Below are 22,007 nucleotides of genomic sequence, written 5' to 3' on the forward strand. Positions count from 1 at the left end.
AGCGGTGGGGACACTGAGGGGCAAGGCCCGGTTTGGGCGCCAAGAGGGCAGAATGCCTCTGTGGAGCGAGGGCAAGCACGAGCATGGAGACGGACTTGGGAGGGAAGGGCTGCTTGAGGCTGCCCCAGCCCGCAAGTGCGGGCGGGCAGTGGAAAGGGCAGAACTGCGAATCGAGGCAAGGGAGGCATCCTCGCCTGCAGGTGAAGGCACTGGCACCTCCACACCGTCCCCGTCCCCGTCCCAGGAAGTCGCCAGAAGCAAGGAGACAATTCCAAACCAAGCCACCCCGAGGAAAGCTTGGCCCCACGCCGAGAGTCAGTTAGATGCCACCGTGAGACGATTCCTCCTGCAGGGCCTGCAGGGAGCAGGGGGCGGCGGAGACCCTTCCAGAGCAGGCAGGTTCCCTGAGGAGCGCGCAGGCATGAGTGGAAGGGCAGTGTAAATACACCATGACACGGGACCGGGTGCATGGTGTGCACGGGAGGCACAGGTCAGACATGACATGGAGCAGGTTTAGGATGCAGTGTGTGCCACAGGACGCTGCCATGTTGAGACACATGCACAGGCAGGGGCCTACCAGAAGATGCTTTCAAAGTTTTTGTGGTCATTTTAAGATATGCCTCAGGATTTTCAGGGATTTCTACATCTGAAAAAGAATAATGTCATTTTCCTCACTGGAGGTGCCTATAGATTCACGCCCAAGCTAACACAGTGAAACCACTGCTGACTGGAAGGGGAAACTGCTCTCTATCTATCTATCTATTATCTATCTATCTATCTATCTATCTATCTATCTATCTATCATCTATCATCTATCGTGGTACCAGGAACTGAACTCAGAAGCTTGTGCTTGCCAGGCAAGAGCTTATTCTACTGAGCTATCTCCCTGGCCCAACATTTTTTTTAGTATCAGAAGGATCTGGTTTTGGTCCAGCCAACTCCTATCTGCAGCAGTGGTGGGCAAAGGGGAAGGACAGGAAAATAATGGCACTATGGCCCTCCTGATGCTCAAGGGAAATTCCACTGAGAAGGGAGCTGCCGCGTCCTGCGAGCGGACCGAGCCGGAAGCAAACAGCCTTCAACACCTGAATATAAATTTCCTTTTTCTTTCTCATTCCGCCTGTAACAGGAGCGCGCCAATTCTCAGGTAGGACAAGAGGTGGGTGGGACAGAACCCGGGAAGCCACACAAGTGTGGGTCAACCAAGCTGATCCCCAGTCCTTGCGAGCTAAGGTGCTGGGAAGACCACACAGGTCGATTCCGAGGGCCCTAGGGGTGGCTCTCACCTGACACTGCGCTGTAGTATGGGCCCTCCTCTTCTTCTTCATGAGAAGACGAGCCCCCCACGTCCCCCGTGTGATCCCACTCCAGCGGGATGGAGTCCACGCTGACGGGGGTCTCGCAGCCAGATCGCTCATGGCTCAGGGTTGGGGGCACAAGATGGCAGAGGGCCTGGGGAGATGTGGGCTCCTCGCTCTCTCCCCTTTTCCGCCATGCGTTGGCCTGGATCTCTCTGGGGTCTTCCATGTCTGCTTCGTTCTCAGAGGCCTCCTTCTCCTCTTCCAAGCCCTATGGGGGAGTGTTTGGTTTTTAGAATTACTCAGTTCAAAGGTAGCCACAGTTCACATAAACACTAGAGGTTTTCCTGTCTAGCACTTTCCACCTCAGTCTAAGGCATCTTTAAAAGAACTCAGGTTCCCAGGCCCTGTTTAGGGTTATTCGAGTTTAGGGAATCCAGAATGGGGCACACATACTGTGCTCTACAAGCACTGTTGCTTTTTTTCTTAGCAAAAAAGCTGAATTTTGATCATCTAAGTTACCATAACTTTATTGAGAAGCTATGGAAATGGTAAAGGTAAAAGCAAGTTCATTAAAGGTAAAAGTTCTTCCAAGAGTCAGAAACAAAACCAAGACAAAACACAAACCACCACAACAAAACAAACCACTACCCAGAAAGAACATAGAAATAAAGGAGACAACTAGTGTTCTGGACATGTGCCACAACGTAAGTACCACGCGTATGTGGCTTGCCCCTTCGTAGTCTTCAACCCTCTTGTCTAGTGTCTGGATCCTGTTAATAGTGTAATACAGTCTAAGAAAAATGATTACAGGGACTGGGGAGAAAGCTCAATGGTCTCAGTGCCTGCTTGGCAAGTGCAAGGACCTGGGTTCAATTCCTGGTACTGCATGCTGTGTAGTCCTGGCTACTGAGCTGTGTAGCGAGACCCTATGCCAAATAAAGGATTTAAAAAATTCTATGCTTTAAAAAAAAAAAAAAAAAAGAAAAATGGTTAAGAATCACTATATTAAACAGTGAGGAATTCTTGGGGAATTTTTAAGGTTTTGTCTGATGAGAAAATAACTCCATTTGTGGTTGGCCACTTGGAGACACAAAAAAAGCAGCCCGTCATGTTGCTCGGCAGTCACCATTAAGGCTCCTCACACACAAAGGCAGTGCGGTTCGGTGGGTGACGGCCCCGGCCCCGGCCCCGGCCCCATCTTGGCAGCTGCGTCGCCTTTTGTCAAAGGAAACATCTAAGCTGCCACCGAAGGCTGGTACGGCAGTTCAAAAGTGAGAAAAAAAGCCTCAAACAGGCACAAATATTAAAAGCTTCCAAACTAAAACAAGAGAAGGCAAACACCTTGCCACGTTGCTACCATTATGCATCAAAATCAGACGTTTTGAGAGGACTGACACGTTCCAGAAGCCCAGCACCGAGGAACCCACGGCACCCAGGCGGAGCAAGAACGCTGAGAAATGCCGACCGTTCATTCCACTGCGAAGTGGGAACCTTTGAAGTCACTGTAGCTGTATATTAACCGAAGTGCAAATAAAATTTGGGGATGTAGCCCTTTCCGGAGCCACTGTTCACCACCACGAGACACTGGCGGCGGGGGCCCTCACCGGCGCGCGGGCTGTGAGGCGCCGGTGGAAGCGGGAAACCCTGCCGAACACCTCCTGGCAGTAGCGGTGCAGCTCCTCCAGCTCGTCTTCGATCAGCGCTGCGTCCAGGGGCTCGCTCTTCTGAATCAGCTGCTCCCCAAACACGATGAGCTGGTCAATCTTGTTGGTGTTTAATGTGATTTCCTGCTGGAAGCCCTGTGTGGAAGGTGAGAGAGGATTTAAATTAAAAAAAAAAAAAAAATGAAGAACATCTCCCGAGCGTCCAGGCTGTAGGAAAAGGCTCCCGTGTCGTTTCGGCGCTGCTCCTTTCCTCAGTTTTGGTTTGTACCTAGCACTCCGGCTCCATCAATTTTTAACTAAGTAAGGATGGTTTAATAATTTGAAATGACTGTTAGGTCTGTTTTTTTCCTGCTTGGGGCACTGATGTTTCCCAATTTAAAAACCTCTAAAAGCCTGACAGATGGCCAGTCGTCGTCACTGGGTGTGAGGGACACTCGGAGGAAATGGAAGGTCTCCCTAACAAGGGCGAACGCCTCGGCGGGCGGGGACACACTGGTAATGCTCCCGAGCGCCACTGTATTAGGAAGGCACTTCTTCTCTAAAGCTCTCCTCAAATCTAGCCAGGGAGAGGACTGAGAGCGGCAATGTCTCACAGCGGGGGAGCAGGAGAGGTCTGTCCTCCGGCCCATGGGCCAGGTTCCCCTCTGTGCACCAGCGTGCTGCTCTCAGACACGAGCGCTGGAGAAACAACCTCGCAGGAAATTCTGTTTGGACCTTCAAGCACGTTTTCCCCTTGGGTGACTAAATGACCATGAGAAAAAAGAAAAAGGGCTGTGCTCCCAGGATGCCTTCACTGGACGTCGGTGGTGACCAGCTCGGTTGCTGGGGGCTCCTGGAATCTGCTCCTTAAGAATCAGGTGGGACTGGGACTTGGCTGCTCTCCTCCGCAGAGCTGCGTGCTTGGGGAGGAGCCGAGGACGCAGCCCTTACGTTCAGCTGGCGCATCTTGTCGTCTGCGTCGCTCTCCGAGAAGTGCTCCACGTTGGTAAGCTGCAGGTCCATCTCCGTGAGCCACACTAGAATGCTCTCCCTGGTGCCCTCGAACTCCTCCCTCTGGTTGGTGAAATGCTGGGAGGAGGAGAAAACTGCGTCTGTACTGACCGCCATGGGACAAGGGCTCAGAGACTCAGTGAGGTCACCTGTGGCCCAAAGCGTGGGGTGCGGGAGCCCGCCAGGCAAGCCCCCCACCTCTCAGAGCCTAGGCTTCCACCCCAGCAAAGTCTCCAGTAAAGGAGCCTCTGAGGTTAACCTCGCCAATGGGCAGGTCAGTCTCTGATAGACATGGCCCTCGGGGCCAAAGCAAGCTTTGGATTGGGGACAGATCAGCAGGAGATGAGAAGTTAATGCAAGGGAATGGGCTTGATCCCTGGAGACACCAGCCAATGTCCTCCTGAGGGTTACACAAAAAGCCCAGAGTCTCATCGTCCTAGGATAGTTTCAGAGCCTCCTATCCTGCCACAGAAGTGGGGACTAAAGTGGCATCCAGCAGCCCTGCCCGCGTGGGTCCTTTCAGTCTGTGCCTGGCCTCACAAAGGTCCTGCGCAGCACAAACCAAAGCCGATGTAGTTGGCATTCGGTCTCCGTGGGCCCCGCCCCCAAGCAGTCAGCCAACCATGAAAATATTTGGAAATAAAGACTCTACTGAACAGGCAGATACGCTTGTCATCACTCATTACATAAACTACACAGCCTAATAGCACTAAGTACTCTCGGGGTGAATCCAAGTATATAAGATGTGCGCCAGCATAGGTGGTATCACATACGGCAGCGCCTTACACGAAGGATTTCAGCAGCCCAGTGTATGTGTGGGAAAAGTGGACTCCCTGGGGTCCTGGGAAAAGTGGACTCCCTGGGGTCCTGGGAAAAGTGGACTCCCTGGGGTCCTGGAGCCAATCCCTGCTGTATTCACACTGAAAACCAAACCCAACCTCTGAGCCCACGGCTGAGGTGCACACCACTGGGGTGCAGATGTGGAGGTGTGCCTGGTAACACAGGACGCCCCGCGCTTGTCCTGCGGCACTATGGGGGCCTCTGTGCCAGGAGAATAGGAAGACAGGTTAGGCCTTAGGCCTCTCCCACTGCTTTGTTACATGCCGGCCACAGCATGTCCCAGGACCCCACTCTCGGAGAGTCTACCAGTGGCCCCGGTGCCGCGAGGACAGTTACCCGGAGTCGCCGCAGGACGGCCGTGACCCGCCTCTGGAGGTTGTCCCAGCGCTGGTTGCCCTCATGGACCATCTGCTTGAGCTTGCTGGCTGCGTCCGTGCGGTTCTCGCGCGCCAGTCGCCGGTACTGCTTGTTGATGAGCTCGAGCTGGGTGAGCCGCTCGTGGATCTGCCGCTGGAAGGCCTGCAGCACAAGGGCGTCAGGGCCGAGGAGGCGAGGGGCACCTGGCCCAGCCCCCAAAGGCCCACGGCTTGCGGCTAACCCTAACGTCTGGCTACAGGGCTGTGCCCACGTTCTTTGGTGCTTGCTAAAGCCCAGGCCTCCGGCTCACGGCAGAGCACCTGGCGCTGTCGGTGCCTCACAAAGCCGCCTGAGCAGCAGAAGTCACTCAGCAGCTGCTGCACGTGTGGCCCTGGGGTAGGGGGTGGGGGGCGGGTGTGTACCTCAAACCTCTTCAGCTCTTCCTTGGCACTCGTGTACAGCACCTCCGAGGAGTTGGGGCAGGCTGCAGTCCTCTCAGCGGCCTTGAGCCAGTCTTCGAAGCGGGAATAATCATCTAAAAACTTCTGCCACAGGCGCCATGTCTCCTCGATTCTGGCGGGGGGGGGGGTGTCAGTGGCTCAGCACGGCCGTCTGCTGCCGCCCTGCGCCTCTGGACTTTTTCCTGTGCCCTGACTGTGCCCATCCCTGACTGCCTTATGCTAACTCCTGGACAATAACAAAGGCCATTACTTCTCAGGCTGCTCACCTTCCTTTCTGAAAGGCTCAGACCCTCAGAGCTTCTGCTTCACAGACGTTAAACACCGGAGACAAAAGCTGGGTAGGGGGTGCCTGTAGCTCCAGCCCTCTGGGAGGTGGAGGTAGGAAGACTGAGGACACAAGCCCAGCCTAGGCACCTTAGCAAGACTCCGGGTTCAATCCCTAGTACCACCACCACCCACAACATGCAGAACAGGAGGTAGGCGAGTGGTAGGTCTGGGTCCACAGCTTGCCTAGCACGTGTGAGGCCTGCAGTTCCACTTGCAGTACTGGAAGAAAATAAAATCCGGGAGAAAGGGCTTCCTACACTGCTGCACTGCTGGGTCTGCACAAGTAAAGTGAGCAGGCAGAGATCTCGGGAGCAAGATCACCTGCCACACTTGGCTCCAGTAACTCCTTAACAAGCACTGCTCACCCTATGGGGCCTGCCTCTGCCACTCCGTGGCATGCTTCTAAGCAACCTGGGCAAACACAAGCTACTTTAGCTGATGGCCCAGGGTGCCCAGCCGCTGGGCCAGCCGGGTCCTTACTTCATGCGCCGCTCCATGGACATGGCGCAGATGTTCCTCCAGCGTCTGTCCAGGCTCCTGGTGGTCTGCTGGATCGAGTCACACTCAGTCTCGTTGGCACAGGCATCAGAGTCGTGCAGCAGAACATCACAAATGTTGAACACCGACTCCACCCCTGCACTGTGCTGTTCAATGTCTCGCTGCAGATCCTGCGGTGCAGAGTGAGAAAGCCCTTGAGATCGTGGCACAGGGAGGGCCGCAGCAAGGGCCTGCTCAGTCCTTCCTCCCTGCCCCACCTCACGCCCAGGGATACAGCTCTGGGTGCCCTGGAACCCTGGAGTCAGCAGTACAGATCATATAGTTATCTTCACAGAATGGGAAGGGTACCTACCACACAGTGACAGGTGGAACTGCTGACCCCGAGAGGCCACGCCCCAATACTTGGGATCTGATCCAAACCTCCAAACCCAACAGCCTCTGATGTAGGCCAGTTGGGGGGTGTCCTGCCATAGAAAACTAAGTATCTCCAGCGTCCCCAGTCGGCGAAGACCTGTGCATCTCTGCATGCCCCCTGCTGTGCCAGCAGCTGCACACATGTGCCCCGATGCCCAAGTACATCTGAGGGCTCCACGGATCCCAGGAGGAATCCGGGGCTTCCCATGCCATGGGGTTTAGCCAAGGCTGTGGCTAAGCAGCAGGGTCTCTGGTAATGATCAGCATGCAGTTCCCCACTCTAGAAGAAGGAATACAGTACTTAGGAAGAGATGATGTGTGCTCAGAGGAAAAAAATCAAGAATAGGCATAGCTTCCTCAGTTATCATGAGAGAGGATTTCTTCCACTATGGCATGGGTGGGCCAAGGTTGGGGGACAGATGTTTTGCTTTCTGGATAGCTTAGGCTTCCCCTGATATCCGGATTCTGTGGTAAGTCATAGGTACCACACCATTAATCCTCAGATCTAAATTACATTGTGGAGTAACAAAGTTAAATTCTATTATAACTGTTTGATAATATGCCTACTTCTGAGAAGTTATAATGCTTTAAGTAAGCAAGGCACTATTAATTATACTAAAAGTATAAATCAGTGAACACAAAGATTATTTTATAAACAGCGGCTGCCACCATCTATAGAAAAGTAGCTAAAGGTCCTTCCAGGTCACCTCAATATTGAAATAATCTGGAGACAACTGCTGAGTGACTTGATAGGCCTAATGTTTTCTTATACTTCAGATAAATGCACAACGTGTTGGATGGCTGTGAAGGAACAAATGCTAGCCTCTATACAAATCCTAACTCAGGTAGTTCCTAGCCGAGATCCTGAGCAGTAAGCACCAAGTGCTGCCCTTACAGATTCAGAAGCAATGTGTCCCCACTTGGCCATACTCAGTCCTGGGACAAGAGACAGGCAAGGGCAGCCTGCTTAAACTCTGAAGCTTAAGGAAAATGTTGGAAATGCTACAAGGAGTGGGGTTTCCTCAGTGCTTTAAGATGATTACATTTACTCCAGGTTGAAGAATATTTCCTGTTTTAGAGTTGTCATAGGATTTTTTCTGAAATTTGGGGGTATTAATACATGTTCCTTTTTAACTATTAGTGATAAATCAGGAATCCTAACTATTATTAGTGATGCTAAATGAGCAACACTGACAATTTTAATTGGAAAATGCCTATGACCTCAACTGGCTTCACCCGAGTAGGATCCAGCTGAAAAGCCACAGAGAAATTCTCATCTTTGGATAAACACATGCTGTGTATTTTACTAGATTCTTTGTGGTTATCTTTTTGTTTTTTTATCTTTTTGAGACAGAGGCTTGCTATGCAGTTCAGGCTGGCCTTGAGCTCACTTTGCAGCCCAGGCTGGTCCTGGAATCTAGTGATCCTCCTGCCTCAGCCTCCAAAGTAATGGGATTATAGGTGTATGCCACCACGCCCAGCCTTTGTGGTTATCTTACATGAATTATCCAGCTTATACTTAATAAACTAGCTAAAGAAAACTGAATAATTTACAACATAAATGGTAGTAAGAACTGATCTCTAAAATAACTTATAAAAGACCAGCTACATTTTGGTTTTTAAAAAAGAAAAGCCCGAAGATTTTCAACAATGACAAAGATCCCTGCCAAAAAACACAACAAAGAAAACCCAATCCTAAAAGCCTCTAAAAACACTGTAGAATGGACTAATTCTGTCTCACTGTGAACTAATTACTCTGTAAAATATAAAAGTGAGCTATATATTTTAAAAATAAACCATGTATGTGTTTGGCAAGTACAATTTGGGAAACTGAAATAACCCTACCCATGGAGAAAAATCTAAATGATAATTTCAAAAACCATCCAAATTCTGAGAAGTAGATTTATACTTGATTTTAGTCAAAAGGCTGAGAGGCGAGAAGTAGATTTAAGGAATAACTTGCAACAACATCTTACAGTGATAACTTTCCATTGGCTCTGCAAAGGGTTCATTCTACCCCAGAGCAGGTGACACAGACCAGAGCCCTGAGGTTGGGAAAGAGCTGGGGCGGGGGTGGGGAGGGACAGCAAGAGGAGGTGGAGAAGACCTGAAACTGGAGAAGAAAGTCCAACCAGGAAGAATGAAGATAAAAAGAAGCCAGACAAGGAGAAAGACTGCTGGAGAAAAGCTGGTGGTCGCTCTAGGCTGTCTCCATGCGAGGGCCTTAGGTGGCAAGCAGGACATGAAGGGTGACGCTGGGGTGGCCTCCAGCGTCTGGAGCAAACTGAAATGGCCTGTAGGGAGAGGCTGCTGGTACATAGGGACAGAGCGAGCAAACCCGAAGTGCCCCACACCACCATCCAGCACTCACAGGGAACCAAGAAACCAAAAAACGAACTGGGGAGAAGTGCTGCAGACTCCATGAAAGTGGTGTGTGATTTAAGAAACAGGTGGGCAGTCGCTTTCTTTGGGTTTGGAAGGAGTGACAGCACAAACTTATCTAAAAGAGCTGTAAGACAGAATCAAGGAGGACTCTTACAGGGCCTAAGCTCGCCCCACCAGGTCCCCAGGGACAGACAGAATGACTCTTATTTTCGTGGTCCTGAGCACCACGCGCAGGGCCTCGGTGCTGGGCGAGAGCTCTGCGGCTGGCCTCCACCCTCCTCAGCCCAGCAGCGTGGCGCTACCTACCTCGCAGGCTGAGGCTCTCACAGGAGGCGGTCCCAGGCGAGCGCCAAGGTCCAGGTCTTGTTTTGGGAAGCACTCAACCAAGTCATCATATTTATTACAGATGGATACATAAATAAAGCTTTGGAAGGTGGCCCAAACATAACTGTTTTGTGTGGCATTTTGCTTTCAGTTATTTTGGACGGCCTAAGTTTTCTATAATAGCACATGGTAACTAGTTCTTTTCAACAAAATACTGAAAATTTTGGCAGGACAGCTGTGGCAACACAAAGATGAGCTGGAGAGCATCCCAGGGCTGCCCAGATCCTCCTTCCACGGCCTGCATGTCAGGTAACATGGCAAAGGAGAATTACATTTGGTAATCATGTGACTTTGAAATGGGAAGATTCTCTAGGATTATCTAGGTGGGCTCAATAAAATCGTGAAGATTCTTGCAAACAGGACTTAGTGGGAACAAGAGGTAGCCGAGGAAGACTGTCTCACAGAGACACATGTTGGTATCTCTGAAGATGGAAGAAGGGGCCACAAGCCAAGAAATGCGGGGGGCCTCTCAAAGCAAGAGCAAAGAAATGGATTCTCTGCTAGAGTTTCCAGAGAGGAACACATTCATTAGAACTATAAAATTGGTGGTAATTTGTTACCACAGCAATAAAAAAAAAAAAAAAAAATCAAATGCATGTGTCTTAGTTTCTTATTGGTGGGCCACAATACCATACCACCAACAACTTAAAGAAGGAAAAAGGCTGATTTTGGTTCAGTTTGTAGAGTTGGCGGGCTCCAAGGCATGGTGGCAGGGCAGCATGGCAAGTGAAAACCAGCTCATGGCAGGGCAGGCAGGAGGCAGAGCGAGGATCGAGCGCAGAGGTGGGACAGAGACCCTTCCAGTCTCCGCCCACAGCGGCCCCCTTTCCTCTTCACTTCCCAGCATCACTCGGCTACAAACCCATCAGTGGACTAATTCAGAGATGAGCATCACATGGCCGTTTTCCAGTCACCTCGCCAAACCCCAATTATCAGCATACGAGGTTTGGGGGAGCCGTCACAATCTAAACCATAATATTCCAACCTGGCTCCCCAAACACACACGTGCATCCCTTTAGGCAAAATGCATTCAGTCTCTAAGAGATGGCAAAGCCCTAACAGGTTTAGCACTGCTGAAAAGTTCGAGCCTGAACTCATCTGAGATTGAAGGCAAACAACTCTCACCTTTGAGGTCCTATAACAATGAAAAGAAACTTAAAACATTTCCAACACATAATGGCACAGGATAAAAATTCCCATTCCCAAAGGGTGAAATAGGAGTATAGAAAGGAACGGGACCAAAACAAGACCAAAATCCAGCAGGTGAACATTCAATTCCATAGTTCCATATCCAGCATCTGAGGCAACCCGTGGCAAGACGCAACTCCAGAGGGCTTGGGCGGCCTCACCCCTAAGACACTGCTGACGGCTGCAGTCCACAGCCTCTCAGCTTTGGTCACTTCTGGTAACTTCCCTTAGATGTTCTGCTTTCCTGGGTTTTCTAACACCCTGAGGTCTGCACTGCACTGGCTCCACAGACAGCTCCATGTACCGCCCCTTCAGGGAGCACGTTCCCTGGCCTCCCAGGCCTTCTTCTGAAGTCTGGGTGAATGTGGCCCCACAACGCTTGCATCTGTGTGCACCAAAAAGCAGCACCGTGTGGACGATGCCAAGGTCTGCTGCTAGCTGGAGCAGCAGCTGAGCCCTTTCACATCGTGAGGTTGGCTGCAGAGGCCTCTGAGTGCCTAGAGGACTGAGTAGGATGAACTGTCTTCTGAGGAATCAATTCCCATTCCTCAAGCTGCCCCCATGGTGGAGCGTGGTCCCCTGGGGCTCTCTTCTTAGAGCACAGCCTTTCACCTTCGCAATTCTGAGGCTGCACACCGCAGAGTCCTGCTGGTGCTCGCGGTACACTCGGGCCGTCTCTTCTACTATCCTGTCCCTAAGTACTTGGCTTTTTCATGCTAAGCTTTTCAGGAACCAAGTTATCCTTTGCTCCATCTTTGCATAACCCAACTTTACAGGAACTTTCTTTCTGGCCAAAGTCGAAACTTTTAAAAATCATTCTGTTGGGCCATTTGCTTTTGATTCTCAAGGCGGAAGGTTAAAAAACCCCCAACAGTCATTATGCCACTGTCTCAACATGACACTGTCTTGAAATTTCTTCTACCAGATTAATTAGTCTGTTGCCCTTAATCTCAGTCTCCCACAATGTCTCTGGACTCAAGCAAAATGCAAATTTTCTGCCAAAACAAAACGCATGGTCTGGAGTCCAACTGCCAATGTAGTCCTTGTTCCTGACCGAACCCTCTTGAGCCTGGTCTTACCAACTGCATTTCTATCAGCGTTCTGGTCTTCTGAGCTCTGACCAGAATTTCCCATCAAAATCGGTTCCCAACATTCTATGACTGTATCTCTGGCTAGTATCTCCTGTCCAAACTCCTCCCACAAGCCAGTTCCAAAAGCTTCTGAATCACATGGCCAGGAACAGTCATAGCAGTGACCTTGCTTTTCAGGAACCGAAACCTGTATCACTCAGTGTTCACTCGGAGAACAGATTTAATAGAAGAAATGCATATGGACTTAAAAGGTGGGCTTACAGTGGCTGCCTGCTGCCAAAAGGACTGTCTGCAAATCGGAAATCCGAAGGATTCAGACCGAAGTCAAGGGCCTGGAGCTCACTTCCCGAGTTCTGATCAGGAAGCCAGCGGGTCTGTGCTGCAGGGCAGGAGATGGATGTCCAGAGGTGAAGGGGAAGCCGGGAGCCCCTCCAAGCAGCAGAAGCGAGCCTTCCTTGTTTCCTTTTTTATCCCACACAGGCCACAAGCCAACTGGTTGGTGCCATCATATCCAGGATCAGTCTGCCCTCTTCAATTCATCAGTCAGGACACCTAGAACTATGCTAGACTGATCGACTGGGCATTTCTTAGTGACAGTTGACACCACAGTGACTGTGACTGCCCCCTTCTCACCAGGCTTCATCTCCTAACTTCGCACTCATCGCAAACCCATCAGTGGACCAATCCAGGGAAGAGTACCACACATCCTGATCCCACACCTCCCGAAGCCCCACCTCTGCCTGTGTGAAGTTTTGGGGGGACGTCAAAATGTAAACTGTAACATCTGACTTCCTTAATGTAACAATAGTCCTGAACACTCACTCCGTAACTTTTGGTAACCAAAATGTGCAAGAATTGCATTCTGAAACAAATTAGTACGCACCTTAAAATATTTTTTAAGCAGCTAATTTTGCTTAATTTAATGAAAAGTTTTATGCTAATACCTTTTTCTTCCTTGTAAGAATCTCTCTTGGCACTGTCTTGTACTTTGACTAACTAGTTTGAAGATAACGATACACAGTGTGTTAACTATTGTGACTCTCCTATTTTATGACATTTTTCATAAAAAAAATCCTATTATGGTGATTCGAATGATGTATGACCTAAATATTTGGTGAATATTCCAACTGCTCCAGTGTGTTATAGTAAAACACAGCCATTAACCTTCACAACGCTCTCCCTCACTTTGAACTGTTTCACTGTTCTTGCCGCTTTCTGAAGCAGCTCTGAAGTCCTCTTGCAGGGTGTCTTTACCAGGTGCGACAAAACACGTGGTGTGTGCGGCTGTCAAGTGCCATCCAGTGGGAAGGCGGGCTCACAGACCTACCGCCGTGCGTCCTACCCACTCTGTTCCTCAGACCTGGTACTTCTGGCTCTTCCCCACAATCACGATGACCATGAAGGGAAAGTGTTCTGATTCGACTGAGAACATCAAAAAAGCCACAAAAGAGCAACTAAAGGCATTCTCAAAAGATTTCCAGAACTATTTCAAACAGGTACAAGAAAAACAGGATAACTGTTTTTGTCTAGGGGGATTAAGAACAATGTGCTTTTTACTGTAAAAAAAAAAATTTAAATAATAATAGTCACCATATTTTCTGATTGCATCTTGAACAAACAGGGCACCTTCAAATCTACTAGACTGAAATAATGTACCATTTTGATATGGGAACAAGGAGGGCCAAGAGAAGCTCTACGCACCTGAGGGTAGGGGGCGGGCTTTGGTACAGATGCCCCACAAGGCTCCTTCCAGCCAGGCTGGGCGTCTGGAGCTCGCCTTGCCTCTCTGCCCTGAAACACAGCTGCTCAGAGTTGCAGGCTGTCACCTTCTGGGGCCAATGAGAACAGGGAGGGAGGACCGTGTCCCTCCAGAACACACACAGGGGACCTTCTTATATTCTGGATTTCCTGAGAAAGGAGATGCAGTGGACCACCTCACCCGCTAAACTCAGGGGCATTCCACACAGCAGGGATGGGGAAACGCGCAGCTGCACAGGACTCGGGCTGATGGCACAGCGTCGGGCCCGAACCTCTCTAGCTGGTGCTGAGACGGCAGGACGGCTGCTGTTCCCAGGGGACGGGGAGGCTGGGGCGGCTTCGGGGAGCACACGCTGTGCTGCTTCCTGCCCTGGGCGCTAAGTACAGGGCCGTATTTATAAAATTCCTCAAATGACCCTTCCTCAGCCAAATTACATACTTTTGGAAATAAATTCTCTGCAATGTAATGTTTGGTCATAGTTCAGACATATAAAAAGATAACACTGTTTTCAGCCCCTACCCACGTTAGCCTCAGAGCAGAGCTATCACTAGCTTGTGCACCACTTAACCAAAAAACCCCACAACTTCCCACTTGCAGAGAAAGGTTCGCAAAGCCTCGTCTGCTAAGAGACTGTTTGAAGAAATTCTCTCGAGTGGATCAAGCTTGGCAACAACGCAGGAGCGCCCGACTCCCCCGAGCAGGGCGCTGACCGCTGCGGCCCGTCCACTGAGGCATCGCGGCCCGTGTCTCAGGATTCTTTTCTCCACAAAGCTAGGACAGAATCTAGATGACGTCTAGATGACAGCAAGTGGGCAAACCACTACTTTCAATTTGTAGCAACACTAAATCATACTAGCTTGCAAGCGCAGCCTGCGGCTTGACCTTCGAGGGGCACGCGGCCCCAGGACTGTGGACCCGAAGCTGGCACCGCCATGCCCAACTTACTACTAGTTTTTCTGACCCTCTAGCGGACCTAAAGCAATATAATCGCATGAAAATTCTCTTTGGTTAGAAAAACTGTCTTTCATTTCTGCCTTTCTAAAACTATGTCAACAAAACACAACAAAGATCAAAGTTCTTAAAAGTGACAAAATTTAAAACTCTATTTACCACCATGACTAGGATCTGCACCTTAAACATTATTTAGTGTAACAGACAAGGAGATCCATGAGTGGATCTCCTCCCACCTGTAATTCCAGCACTCTGAAAGGCTGAGGGGGGAGAATTCCAACTTCAAATGCAGCCTGCACAACTTAGAGACCCTGGCCCAAAATAAAAAAATGGGTGGGGATACAGCTCAGCGCTGAGGCCCTGGGCTCAGTTCCCAGTACTGCCAAAACGAAACAAAACCAAACAGCAACAAAGAGAGACACGGAGTCCTAGTATGCTTAAGTGCGAACAGGCGGAAGCCTAGCCGGCACGGGGCGTGCTGCGCCGCGGACTCCCCCGACACCGCTCCGCTCGCCTACCTGCTGCTCAGCAAGCCTTTTCTGGATCTCCTGGTCATCACACACTTCATAAACAACCGGCTTAGACAGCTCCGACTCGATTCTTGCCAGCCAGGTGCGAAGGTTGCTCATGTTTCCGTCTAACTGCTGGATGAAAGCAAATGTCTCCTTCAGCTTCTTCACCCTAAACACATTTGCAGGGAGGGGAAAAAAAAAGGAGGAAAACAGAACCCAGCATTTAGTGGTGAGACTCACAGGCCAGCTGGGGTAATGGGGGGTAAAAGGGAACCTACTTGGCTTTGATTTTATAGCAGGAACAATTCTTCTGTTACCAGATTCCAGGTTTCACAGAGCACATGACACTTTGCAAAGCTGATGTTCCAGGAGATTTTTCAAATGGCCTTACTCTATCTACACACACAGGACGTCCCCTGAGGCCCCCACCCATCTTCCTGGGGCTCTAGAGAAGAAGAGATGCCATTTCTCTCTAAAATAATCATGCCTGACTTCTGTCCAGTTTTTGTCTTGGGTCTGCCCAGGACTATGGCAATCAATGTTTTCCTGATAGACGAACATATTTATGATGGGGCCATAACTGGTAGGTCTCACTGCCAGGTGGCTTGGGCACCAGTGGTTCATGCCTGACTGTCCCAGCCTTGACTGTCTCACTTGTCCCACATGCTATATGTGACACCCTGTGGGACAATCATACGTGTGCCACTGGTGGTTCAAGCTAACAGGAATGTGTTCATGATGCCACACACCTGAGTCACTTGGTATTCAGCCCAGGATGTGCTTCAGAGGACCTCTGAGCAAGATCAGAACAAGTACCAAACCCAGCCATGCCAGTGCAGCACGGGACAACTCTGTCATGCAGCAACGAGGGGCAGAGGGAACCTGCGCCCCAGCGTGGCCTAAGTGCCATTTCCTGCATGAATGTCCTCGGCTCTCCCCCGGCCCAAGCTGCAGTAGCAGGGCCGAAGGTTCACACACGGCCTCAGCACAGCCCTCCGGCATGCTCACCTGCTGCCCAGGGAGGCTCCTCCGAGCCTGAAATGAGATGCCTCAGGAGCCAACTCTGTGCAGTCCTCAAGGACAGGGGCAAGGGCTCGTCTTGGAGATACAGAGCACGTCACTCCAGGAATGGCCTTCGGCCACCAGTGTCTCTGCCTTAACAACTTCCTCAGGGCCTCGCTGCTGTGCACCAGTAACCTTTGGTTTGGCAGCCAAGGCCCATCTGGGCTGGAAGGCAGGTCTGATCCAGGCCCGAAACGTCATCAACCCTTGCTTGCCCCACCCTGACAAATCAGCTCAGTCCCATGATCTCTCTGGCACCTCAAGGGTCAATGGCTTCTGGGGCTCTGACCCTTCACGCAGCACAGGGGCTGTGCTTTCATTCCAGAACTTCATCCCAGCCCCTCCCTGCACACTCCTGCAGCACCTGGGGGTCGCAGGGACCCTCTGTGACCCTTAACACTCTGTGCCTGCCTCTCCCCAGCACTGGGTCAGGATTTACATAGACCACTGCATTTCTTGCATCCTGCTTTTTGTATCTTACAATCCGACCGAGTGGATCTCGGACGCCTCCAGCTCAGGCTCCATTAGCAGGGAAACACCTTCCTCCTCAGTTTCCTTATCTCCAGGAGGCCTCGGAGCCTTCAGGGATGTGCGAGAGGCTACGGCCAGAGCTGGGCGGCGAGCAGACCAGGGCCCACGTCCTCTTTTGCATCTATGGGCTGAGTGAGTTTGTGACCTCGTGTCCTCACTATCTGTAAGATTAATCACCTTGCAGGAAGTTTGTGAATCCAAAATGAGGGTGCACACGGAGCCGCGGGCATGCAGCAAGTGCTAATCCTCCAGCTCTTCCCTGCCCACCAGGTGCTGCAGTGATGCCTGAGCTGCCAGGCTCTGGGCCTCACAAGGGCTGTATTCCCAACAGCACCCTAAAGCGAGCAGGCCAGAAAGAGCGCCTGGTGGTGAGGGCCCGGCCCAGAGGCGTGGTCCTGGGCTCCAGTACCAGCTATGTTTGATCTCACTTGTAAACGGTGTCAACAGGAGCGCTGAGAGGACTGCAGGAGATTTAGGGGACAACACTTGGCACAGGGAAACACCAGGGACTGCAGGCACAGTCAGTCCACTGCAGCAAACTGCCTACAAAGCTGCAAGTTGGTTTACTTTTCAATAGAGACAGGATGATCACTATGAATCCAAACTCCGTAGTGAGATCCTGTGCCAAATAATATATATATAACTGACTCCTGGGTCAAATCTGCACGCAGGCATAATCTAGCTTCCCACAGCTGTGGGCCACACTCTTCTCGTGCACACACTGGCGCAGGCACAAGAGCCTCCCACACAGCTGTGAAGGCTGCTCCTGCGCGGTGAGGCCTGGCCCTGAGGTCTTCCAGGCGGGGACCAGAGCTCCGCAGATGCCTTCAGCCTTCCTGCGCCACCACCCCGGAATGCCCACTGCCTTCATTCTGCACCCGCCCCTCCCCGAGTGAGAATCCCAGCTCTTGCTTGTTTTACACAGAAGCAGACTGAAATGGAAAGCTTTATCTGAAGGGAGCTAACAAGCAATGAAATAGCCTTGGTGTAGAAACACAGACACAGTGACCTTGATTTGTTAACCCTGGGGCTTAGACAGGAGAGAGGGAGAGGGAGGGAGTAAGTGAAACAGACAGAGAAAGAGAGAGAGAGAGAGACAGAGACAGACAGACAGACAGACAATCTGTTCAGCTTCCCCAGGACTGTGCTAGCCAAAACCAGGAACTTGTTAGAACAAAACACTGGGTTGAAAAAACCTGTCCCATACTCTTTTTTTACTGTAAATTTGTACTTTAGCATAACAGTAGCCAGCTGTGTGTCTCAGGAGCTATGCCTAGGGGATACAGGAAGCAATCTTTGTGTCTATCCACTTGGGACCAATAGCAAGGTGTGTGTGCATACGCAGAAGCGTCAGCCTGGGATTTATACCCACACGTATGCTCCTGCCAACAGGGTTATGTGTAACTGAGCAGCCTGGAGGTAAAATACGCCCACACCGCTCCTCTGCTATGTAAAGTGTACTTCACCATAATGGAATGTGGGTTTATTTTGATTTTTTTATGGTAGAAGTACCCAATTCAGTACAATGGCACATGAAAAACCAGACTTCCAAGTTTTGGAGGAGGTCAAAAGTGAATCTTCAGATCACTCCTGAATTGAAGATGAAGGTGACAACAACTCTGACGCTGACCACACGAGCCCAAGTTTCTGTGACTGTGAAGTGGAACACGAATCAACTGATACAGATGCAGGGAAGGCAGACCTCCTTGACATTGAGGATGAAGAAAACAGCAATGGAGTGAGTACATATGTGACTCATCAAAATGGTACAAAATGGACATGCAACCAAATGAAGTGAGCCAATGTTAAAACTAGGTCTGAAAATATAGTGAGAATTTTGGCAGGGGTGAAACCTATTGGACGGAATGCCAGCACTACCATTCAATGTTGGAAGTTGTAACTGACAAAATACTGTAGATGTTGTGAAATACACAAATGCTGTAATACTAGTAAAATGTTCTGTATGCACCAATAGCCATATTAAAAAATGTATTTATTGGGCTGGGGAGGTGGTTCAGCAGCATAAATACCTGCCTGGCAAGTAGAAGGTCCTGAGTTCAATCTCTGGTACCAAAAAAAAAAAAAAAAAAAAAAAAAAGTGTTTCTTAGAACACCTCACTAACAGAACTGAAAGCATTCATACGTCTGCTGTACTTAGCAGGGCTTTCTCATGGTTATCACAGGAATGTAAAAGACTTATGGAAAAGCAACGGGGTAGGTTTGAGTCCTGGAGAATAATGATGACACTGAGGATATTTGGTTTCCTTCAAAATTGCGTGAGGTTTGATGACAAAAATATCCACCAAGACATTAAAAAGCAAAACAAAACAAATCGAAACCTATGTGACAATCTGGCTGTTACCTGCTCGCTGTTGCAGAGATTTGTGCGTAACTGTCAAGCGATTTACACACCACCTGAATACATGGCTATTGGTGAACACCTTGCAGCCTTTCATGGTCACTGTAGCTTCAGGCAGGGCATTCCCAGAAAACCCTCAAACTGTGGCATAAAAAATTATGCCCTTGTAGTTGGCGAAGACTTACTCTGCTTTTAATCTGGAAATTTATCCTGAAACTCAGCCACCAGGTCCTTTTTTGTATAGCAAGCAACCAAATGATGATGTGAACAGATTTGTTGCTCCCATCTCCCAAACTAATCACAATGTGACATTCCGTAATGGGCTTGCCTATTTCCCCTTGAGGCTACATTTGCTAACAGAACACAAGTTGAAGAGTGTAGGAACTATAGACAGGAACACAGCAGAAATTCCAAGTAAAATACTGCAATTTCAAAGCAAAATTGTATAGTACAGTCTTTAGAGTTCAGAAAGATAACACTGGCCTTATATATGGCAAAGAAAAATGAACTGGCAGAGCGCTTGTCAATATTGCACCACGATGGAAATACTGATGAGGAAGCCTTGATAAAAGACTGAGATGGAAACTTTCTACACTAAAACCAAAGCAGAGAAGATGTTGTTGATAAAGGGCCCAGGGAGATAGCTCAGCAGAATAAGCGCTTGCCTGGCAAGTGCAAAGGCCTGAGTTCAATCCCTGGTTCTGCCAAAAAAAAAAAAAAAAAAAGAGAGAGATGTTGTTGATGAGTTCTGCAGCAATTATGATGGCACCTGAAACACAAAGTGCTGGCCAGTGGGTGTTTTACTGGAACCTAAACATGTACAGTTTGATAGTTTACAAGAAAATAACAAGTGCAAAATGTCATGGAGAAATTTTCTCAGAAGACTGGGATTGGAACTCCTCAGAGATCACATACATCAGAGGACAAACAAAATGTTTCTGCCCAGGGAACTACACTCCAAAAAAAATTGTAGAGTACATCAGTCAGCTGACAGATGAACAGGCAGGCGCAGTACCCAAAGATCTACTATGACAACAGGAAAACCAAAAAGATACCAACTTTGCTCTACAAGAAAGGACAGGAAAACAAAACATACACGCTTTCAGTGTAAGTGACCCTTGCGTATGTGTGAAAACTGCTTTGGGTGTGACAACTGAAATAATGGTTATTCCTTTTTTCTTTCTGTATCTTAGGGAACGGTCTACAGGGTGTTCAGGGGCTCACTACTAGATCAGACTTGTAATGATCCGCCTGTTTACAGCCTCCCAAGAGCTGGGATTACAGGCAAGTGCCACCACGCCCAGTCTCAATGCACCCCAGGGGCAGACCAGGGATCGAGCCCCTGGCCCCTGCGCCTGCTTGCAGGCGCTTTAATCTGCTGAGCTATTTGGCTGGCCCTAGGTAAAGGTTATTTCTATGGCAGACATGCATACTGTACAACATAGTAGGAAGCTCCTGGAAAAACAGGAAGATGGCAGGTGACAAGACTGTGACACAAGAAAAACTAAGCACACATGCTGTTAGTGTAAGGTGTGTGTGGGAAACATGCAGTTGTCATGTGTGAAGACTGCCTTGGGTGTGACAGCTGAAGCAAAGATTATTTCTGTCTTAGAGTCCTGCTGGTATTTTCATTGTAGTTCATATAGGAATTTATTTGTTATTTCTTTTCAGCTTTGTACATCAAAAAAGTTGATTTTGAAAATTCTGATGCTTTTTTTTTTTTTTTACAAACAATAAATATTTAAAAAGTCTGTATTTTTTGCCATTTTTTTTTTTTCTTGTAAAGTACTGTTTCTTATTTTTTTTTGGCGGAACCAGGGATTGAACTCAGGCCCTTGCGCTTGCCAGGGAAGTGTTTATTCCACTGAGCCATCTCCCCGGTCCAGTACTGTTTAATAAAATTCATATATTAAAATTAGCAGTTCATCAGTAGAAATAGGCTACAGAATAAACATGAGTGTCATCCACCCACAATAATGTGACATAAAATTGATGTGACGCCTGCAGGTTACGGCTGGCCAATGGGTATGGCTATAAATACACGTCATGCATACCTAACCCAGAAATCTGAAATCTGAAATGTGAAGACTTTTGTGAAGCCATACATGGGAAATTACACGTCAGACCTCCTGTGGCTGCAGTTAAATCCCTGCCACAGTGAGTCTGAGTCATTTGTAGGAAAACAGATATACCTTGAGACCGTCACTGCTAAGTGATAGAAATCAGGCACCGGGGATTGGATACCCAGGCCTGTCTTTACAAGGGAAACCCGAAGTATGAGCGAAGAACAAAAGGGAAGGCGGGGAGAGGGGACTGCAGGATAGAGGGAGGGAGAAGGAACGCAGGAAGGACAAGGACGAACTCCGCCCATTCACATGCTTGCCACCAGGAATTTATGTGGTACGCATGTGTGCTCATAAAAATGACAGGACATGACCACCAGGCTACATGTGAAAATTACATTTAGATTGGTGCTGCCCCCAAGATGTGTCCTCGTGCACATGCAAATATTCCAGAGCCCCAATGTATGAGGTCCAACACACCTTTCTTCCTATGTGTTTTGGACAAGGGATACTTAACCTGCATTAGATCTTTTACTGTTAACACCTTCTTTTAAAATTTTGTTTTGGGAGGGGCTGGAGAGATGGCTCAGTGGATTAAAGTGGCTGCTTAGGCAGATGCAGGGGCCAGGGGTTCCGTCTCTGGCAACTGAGACTGGGCGTCGTGGAGCGCAACTGTAATCCCAGCACTTGGGAGGTTGAAAACAGGAGGATCACTACGAGCCCGATCTGTGTAGTGAGACCCTATAGACTCTATACTAGATATACAAAACAAAAGCAAAAATAATAAAATTTTGTTTTGGGGCCAGTGAGGTAGTTCTGCAGTCTAAAGCACCTCTTAGGCAGCTTAGGCAAGTGTACATGGCCTGCAGG

At 49.3% G+C, this 22,007-nt stretch overlaps 1 protein-coding gene across 3 annotated transcripts in view; it reads right to left on the minus strand.

Moving 5' to 3' along the window:
* The window catches only part of Syne2 (spectrin repeat containing nuclear envelope protein 2), a 225,010-nt gene that overhangs the window by 9,380 nt on the left and 193,623 nt on the right, over window positions 1-22,007 (minus strand). For all 3 annotated transcript variants that reach the window (XM_023702960.1, XM_023702961.1, XM_023702964.1), the window contains 8 exons: window positions 15,129-15,291; window positions 6,421-6,608; window positions 5,575-5,725; window positions 5,132-5,314; window positions 3,896-4,033; window positions 2,906-3,100; window positions 1,287-1,569; window positions 578-646 (listed from right to left, as the gene is read on the minus strand). In XM_023702960.1, the coding sequence (XP_023558728.1) occupies window positions 578-646; window positions 1,287-1,569; window positions 2,906-3,100; window positions 3,896-4,033; window positions 5,132-5,314; window positions 5,575-5,725; window positions 6,421-6,608; window positions 15,129-15,291 (1,370 nt within the window). The remainder of the gene's footprint in view (window positions 1-577; window positions 647-1,286; window positions 1,570-2,905; window positions 3,101-3,895; window positions 4,034-5,131; window positions 5,315-5,574; window positions 5,726-6,420; window positions 6,609-15,128; window positions 15,292-22,007) is intronic.

The sequence above is a fragment of the Octodon degus genome, unplaced genomic scaffold (assembly GCF_000260255.1).
Source record: "Octodon degus isolate 3935 unplaced genomic scaffold, OctDeg1.0 scaffold00007, whole genome shotgun sequence".
Lineage (NCBI taxonomy): Eukaryota > Metazoa > Chordata > Mammalia > Rodentia > Octodontidae > Octodon > Octodon degus.